This window comes from Setaria italica, chromosome I (assembly GCF_000263155.2).
Source record: "Setaria italica strain Yugu1 chromosome I, Setaria_italica_v2.0, whole genome shotgun sequence".
NCBI classification, from domain to species: Eukaryota; Viridiplantae; Streptophyta; class Magnoliopsida; order Poales; family Poaceae; genus Setaria; species Setaria italica.
The window spans coordinates 14,065,189-14,072,209 of record NC_028450.1 but is presented as its reverse complement, the minus strand read 5'-3'; the positions used below and the strand labels follow the sequence as shown (position 1 = coordinate 14,072,209).

Genomic DNA, 7,021 nt, shown 5'->3' with positions numbered 1-7,021 from the left:
GGAGGGAGGGAGGGTGGGATAGAGAGAGAGGGCAATAAATGAGTGGTAGTGGGAGTCCAGATCTGGTTTTAGGAGGCTTTAGGAGGGGGTGGGGGGACTAACAACCTGTTCGCTTCAGCTTATAAGCCGGTTGAAAAGCTGAAACGGCTGATTTATTGTGAGAGAAAACACTGTTTGGTGGCTGATAAGCCGACTGAATAAGCTGAAGCGAACAGGCCCTAAGGCCCTGTTTGGCAAAGCTCCAGCTCTGAAAAAACAGCTCCAGATCCATAGATCCAGCTAGCTTCACCATAGAGCTGCTCCATCGTGGATCTAAGATCTCAAAAAGCGTTTGGTACAGCTCCACTTTTGTCGTTGTCTCACTGACAATTTGAACCCATGCATCAGAATAAAAAAAACGTCTCCTTCCTCATCGCCGTGAGTGTGACCTCGCGCGCGCTGGCGTCGGCTCACGGAGTAGCAGAGCTCGAGCGCAGGCAGCATGCCGCAGAGCTCGGGGATCTCGTGGTAGCTGAAGTCGAAGCCCAGATCCACGCAACCCTTCAGCTCCTCCAAGTCATCGACGGTCAGGCTTCGCGCCCTCTCCACGCCGCCACTGCCTTCCCTGCCAAGCGTCGCCGTGCCGGTGGACCCGCCGCCCTTCTCCTCGCCTGCGGCCACCACCACGGGCCGCGACACCCGCTGCGGCCACCACGACGCCTCCCGTAGAAGATCTCAGACGGGCGGGGCGGCGCTCCGACGGCAGGGGCGGGCGGGGGGAGCAGACGCGAGCAGGGGCGGTGCTCCGGCAGCAGGGGCAGACGGGACTCCGGCGAGCGGAGCGAGCAGGGCGAGCAGAGGCGAGCAGGGTCGGCGCTCGGGCGGCAGGCGCGACGGGGCTCCGGCGGGCGAAGCGAGCGAGGTGGGCGGGGCGAGCAGAGGCGATCAGGGGCGGCGCTCTGGCGGTAGGGGCGGGCAGGGGCGGGCGGGGCTCCGGCGGGCAGGGGCGAGCAAGGGCGGGCGATGCTCCGGCGTGTAGGGGCAAACGGCGGCGTAGCAGAGGAACAGAAGGATGACAGTATTTTGTACAGAGAAGAAGAAAAAGAAATAAAACGAACCGGTCATTTTCCACTAATGAGTGGCAGTGGTTGGTAATTTTCTCCAACTCCACCAAATTTGATTTCGTGGAGCACCCCTTGAGGAGCTCCACCAAATCTATGGATCTGGGGGTAGATCCGTCGTTTTCGTGGAGCAGATTTGCGGTGGAGTTGCTAGAGCTAAAACCGTTTGGCTGGAAAAATTGGGAGCAGAGCTGTTTTTTAGGATCTGAAGCTGTGTAGAGCTCTGCTAAACAGACTCTAAAATTTTTGAGGCTCCTAAAATTTTTTAGTCACCTTTTAGGAGGAGTGTTTGGTTCTTTAATCAGTTTTTAGTCACTTTTAGGAGCTAAAATTTTGGAGGGTGGAAACAGGCCCTATTTATCCTTCTTTGCAAAAATAGTAGATTATTTATCCCGTATAAACTCTCGTCGTGGCTGCAATGTTGCCTCCTTAATTCCTCGTCGACTGTGGTAGCGAACCGCGCCCTTGCTTCCTGAAAATTAACAAATTAAGTTGCAGACTTGCAGCAGATAATCACTCTCTTAATCAAGTAGTGTTCATGGCCCCAGCAACCAGATTAATCAGCAGGGATAATACAAAATCAGGACCGCATGGATCATGCATGCGGCGTGCACTGGACCACCCCACGGCAGCGGCGTGTTTGTACGTATACCACCAGGCAGGCATGCACTCAACTCGTGCCACGGACTCGATGACAAGCAAAAGGAGCAGAGCCCGGGACGATGCCGTCCCGGCCGCGCGCGCCAGTTTTAAAGGCGCCCAGGCAAGAGGCCAGCGCGCGTGTTTCGTGCCGCTCCCGAGGCTACCGCGCGCAAGGGAAGGAAACCCGGTGGCCGCCTATATAACTGGCCGCCGGTGACCAAGTCGCCAAATCCAATCAGCCCATAGCAAGCGCACCCACCACCAATCTCCCAGCCCAAAGCAAACACCACCTCGGTCTCTCTCGTCTCCTCGTTTGCCCATGGCGACCCTCCACCAGAACGGCGGCGCCCGTGCCGCCGAGGACGTCAACGGCAACGGCAACGGGCACGCGGCGGCGCCGGCGGCGGAGTGGCAGTTCGCGCGGGCGGTGAAGGATGGCGCGCTGGCGGCGGCGGGGGACCGGATGAGCATCCGCGCGGTGCGGTTCAAGATCAGCGCCAGCGTGGACGCGCGCGACCCGCGGCCCGTGCTGCCGCTCGCTCACGGGGACCCCTCCACGTTCCCGGCGTTCCGCACGGCCGCCGAGGCCGAGGCCGCCGTCGCCGCCGCGCTCCGGACGGGCAAGCTCAACTGCTACCCCGCCGGCGTCGGCCTGCCCGACGCCCGCCGGTACGTCCGTCCCCTGCCCCCCAGTGCCTTATTTGCTCTTATTCGTTCTGCTCTCCAGAACCACGAGAGTTTGCCCGTGTCTCTACGCGCTCGGCTCGGTAGGCGTGCACGTTGTCCCGTGTGCCGCCAATGCTACCACAACAACCGAGCGTGTCACGTCACGTCTGTCCAGGCTCAGCCTTGTCCATGTGCATGTTCCAGCTTTTCAGTGTACCGACCGAGGGCCACCGAAACCTCTGACGTCTGGCCTAAGACCTGCCGAGAAAGGACTGGTCTATAAACAAAGAAATTATTCACCTGCACCTTTCCAAATACCAGCTTTATATACTGGTCTAAAACAAATACTCACAAGCTCTAGCAATCATGTACGCAATTTGTTTAACCACCGTCTTACAAATTTGTTGAAGGTATCGGCGTCATTTTTAAGACTCGAGTTCGAGTCATACAAACCCGTTTTTCAGTTATTGATGACGCATATTCAGGACTCAACTAATCGTAGGTCGCGTGGATCTCGAGGAACTATATAGCAGAATTTTTCGAGAAACCTGTGAGCAAGTGTTGACCAGACCTGGGCAGCACCGAACACGTGCTGGCGGCGGGATTGCACGAGGCTGCCTCGTCTGTCCTCGCGCTCGCCTCCGCCCGCGCGTGATCAGCAGTCAGCGTAAGCATCGCCAAGGACCAGGGCGCCCAGCGCTGTGCCATGTATGCATCCGACATGGCATGCCCCGTCTGCGTGTGGCGTCTGGGGCTCTGGGCTGTTCCAGGCCGTGCTAGCTGCTCCAGCTCAGCACAAATTTTGTAGACTTTTTTCACAAACGAGGGAAAGATGCTTTCTGTCAAGTTATTACGGGCGAACAAGTGGATTCTGATGATAGTGACGCGTCTAATTCCTTCATTCCTTTTTTTAAAAAATCAATTCCTTATGCTTAGTATAATATACGTTGCCAACGTTGGCAAACGCCCTGGTGGTTGCTCAGGGCAAAATTGGCACGTTTCTCTCGTTATTAATTGTTATTTCCTTTGATATGTTTTGATTTTGTTATTCTTTTGCATGCCTATGTATAATGAATGACAATTTATTTATATTTAAGTCTCTCCTAATTGTATTTCTACTTAATTTGTTGCTTTTGGAAATAGCGCTTTGGCGAAGCACCTGTCGAGTGATCTTCCATACGAGCTATCATCCGACGACATCTTTCTCACGGCAGGAGGCACTCAGGCCATCGAGGTTGTGATCTCAGTCCTGGCCCAGCCGGGCACCAACATATTGCTTCCAAGACCGGGATATCCTAACTATGAGGCGCGCGCGGCGTTGAACAACTTAGAAGTTCGCCATTTTGATCTGATCCCTGAGAGAGGGTGGGAAATAGATATCGACTCTTTGGAGTCTATTGCTGACAAGAACACCACCGCAATGGTCATCATAAACCCCAACAACCCTTGTGGGAGTGTGTACACCCGTGAACATTTAGCCAAGGTATGATTGCTTTATCCTATTGGACATCTAAATGGGTTTGGCTTATTTTAATTATTTTTATGGGCTACCAAATTACGTTCTAAGCATGTTTTTATACCACACTTTTGGTTAAATACCATTGTTTTCATTAGGTTGCAGAGGTAGCAAGGAAGCTTGGAATATTAGTCATTGCTGATGAAGTATATGGCAATCTGGTTTTCGGTGACTCCCCGTTTATCCCAATGGGTGTCTTTGGGCACATTGCCCCTGTTTTGACCATAGGATCACTCTCAAAGAGATGGATAGTGCCTGGATGGCGACTTGGCTGGGTTGCTGCATGTGATCCCAAGAAGATTCTTCAAGAAACTAAGGTAAGTCAACAGTATGTACTTATTTCAAAGCTTGCCACGTGCTGTTTTACTAACCACATAGCAATCTTAATTTTGCAGATTCTTACGTCAATCACAAACTTCCTTAATGTTTCAACTGATCCGGCAACTTTCATTCAGGTTCCCATTTGGCTTGTACTTTTTTCCTCATCCAGTTTGCCATGGCAGCTCTCCAGTTGAAGTATTTAGAATTCCGTGTAAATATGGTAGATTCTGGTAACATTAAGTTTCACTTGTCAAATAGAGTAATTTTTGTCTTTTGAAAATGTAGCAACATAATAGTTGATAGATTCTGAGTTTTAGTGATTCGCTTTGAAGAGTATGGTCTGTTGGTGCATGATCTATTCCGGGAAAAAATTCAAAATAATTTTACAGAAAATATTCCAAGTTCCATAATAAGCACGAGAGCTGGAAAATGGCGCATTATCTCTATTTGTACTACACATGCTTGAAGTTTTTCTTTTTCCCCCTCTACTTGTCAGCATTTTCCTATACATTTTATCTCAGACAACTAAGAGTATATGTTGGACTTACTAGGGAGCACTTCCACAAATTCTTGAGAACACAAAGGAAGAATTCTTCAAGAGGATCATTGGTTTGCTAGAGGAAACATCAGAGATATGTTATAGAGAAATAAAGGACATCAAGTGCATCACCTGTCCTCACAAGCCAGAAGGTTCCATGTTTGTGATGGTAAGCAATTTCGTAAAGTTTATTAACATGGAAAAAGAGCTTCAGAAACTAAAGATTGTGTTAGAGCAACTGGCACCTGAGTGATATATACTTATGATTTCATTTTACTACATTGGAAGTTTCCCTGCTTTTGCCAATGTTTGTAAAATGTTTACTACATTTTACTAACATGTTTGTGAAGGTTCCCTGCATTGGAAGTTATAATCAAAATTAGTCATGTTCACATTATCTGTTACAACCTACATTAAATGAAACAAAGAGATAGTCTAGATGTCTGTTTGATTTTGCTTATATTGAGATGTAATATACAGGTGAAGCTGAATTTATATCTTTTGGAGGGGATCCATGATGACATTGATTTTTGCTGCAAGCTGGCAAAAGAAGAGTCAGTGATTTTGTGCCCAGGTATCTAGAGATGTATATATTATTTAAAAATTTATAGCTGTAAAGCTTTGTTTGTGTTTAGCTCCAGTGTTCTAAGTATTGCAAGGGTTAACTGATTGTGCTATTAAGAACTGCTATGAAACAATGCGTTACACATATCTATCCTTTTACCAACTTTAATTTTATGTTAATAACTTAGAAAAGAGTAGTTTGTACTTGGGAGATTTAGGAGTAGGAAAATTTAATATATTTCTAACACACTGGTTGACATCAATTTTGTTATTTTAAATTGATATGTGTGCATAGGCTGACTTACATGTGTTCCTCCACTGCAGGGAGTGTTCTTGGAATGGAAAACTGGGTTCGCATAACGTTTGCCATTGATTCATCTTCTCTTCTAGATGGCCTTGAGAGGATCAAATCTTTTTGCCAAAGGCACAAGAAGAAGAATCTGCTTAGTGGCTTTTAAGTGTACCTCAATCAAAGTTGTTGCTCAGTTCCAGTGTTCCATTGTACCGTCGATAAATGTGGAACTATAAGTTTCCTAATAAAGTGCTAATGTTTCCACGTCACATTTTTTATTCACCTTGATGCTTCGCTTTCTTAAAAGGAGAATTTGCAAACCCATGCTTTTTAAACAAAAACCACCCCCTATATATATACGCCACTTGGAGATTGAGATCCCACGTAGCCGTTTTGTTTCAAATGCCTAACCAACTTGATTTTGTTGTAAAAAAATAATACCCCAGTAGTGCGCACATATCTCCAAACTATTTCAATTAATTTTTGAAGCCGCCAATATAGTCTTTATCGAAGCTAGATAATTCCAAGAATGCTCTTTGAATTTTGAGAGAATGAATGTTGTTGTATAGAACTTTATTATTTTAAAAAAATCAAATGCATAGTTTTTTTATGGGAACAGCAGGGGACACCCCTACCCATATTTTTGTATATATATATGAAAAAGAATGTATGTACAGGGGTAAGGCCGGCTCTAAGCCTTAAAACAACAAAGCTATGGTAGAATACTCAGCCAAACGTTGATCTTCTCCTAAGTGCTGGTTTGGTCCTCAGGGTGACCAGCCTGATATCCTCCACAAAGCTTGCTCTCCATCTAGCAAAAGATAGAGTCCCCCTATCAGAGACAATGCTATTTCGATGGCACCATATTGACCAGGCAGCTACCATCATAATTTCCAAAAATGTTCGATCCAAATCGCTCTCTTGCATGAATCATCATAATTTCCAAAAATGTTCGATCCAAATCGCTCTCTTGCATGAATCATCATATCCAGTGTGGGAAGATTGAGATCCTAGGTGAAACGAACCGGATTTCCGTAAGGAGAAATCTGACTCCATGTATTCTCGTGATAGTTCTGGATCAGTAGCTATCACATACAGAACTCATTTCAGCATAAATATCACATCCATACCAAGATAACAGTACAATTTAATTTATTACATCCCAGAATGTGAGAGTACGATCTGGTATATGCCCCTTAGCTAAACGACATGAATAAAACCAACACAGCGGTAGCTAACTTCTGGAAGTGTCTCCATCTTCTCAATCATCTCCATAGGCATTCTTGAACGTAGCACTGCAACCCTCAGTTGTACCAACCGTCGTGGTTGTTGTCGAAGTTGGACTCGTAACATGCAAACTCACAAGCTGTCCCCAAGATTTG

The 7,021-nt window shown here is 47.3% G+C and overlaps 1 protein-coding gene across 1 annotated transcript; it reads left to right on the top strand.

Moving 5' to 3' along the window:
- The first annotated feature begins 1,868 nt into the window (after positions 1–1,868).
- LOC101775023 (nicotianamine aminotransferase A) lies at positions 1,869–5,910 on the top strand. The gene is made up of 7 exons (XM_004952265.4): positions 1,869–2,411; positions 3,552–3,891; positions 4,023–4,241; positions 4,320–4,379; positions 4,797–4,952; positions 5,264–5,357; positions 5,672–5,910. The coding sequence occupies exons 1-7, from the start codon at positions 2,062–2,064 to the stop codon at positions 5,803–5,805; spliced, it is 1,353 nt and encodes a 450-aa protein (XP_004952322.1). The 5' UTR covers positions 1,869–2,061; the 3' UTR covers positions 5,806–5,910.
- The last annotated feature ends 1,111 nt before the right edge of the window (positions 5,911–7,021 follow it).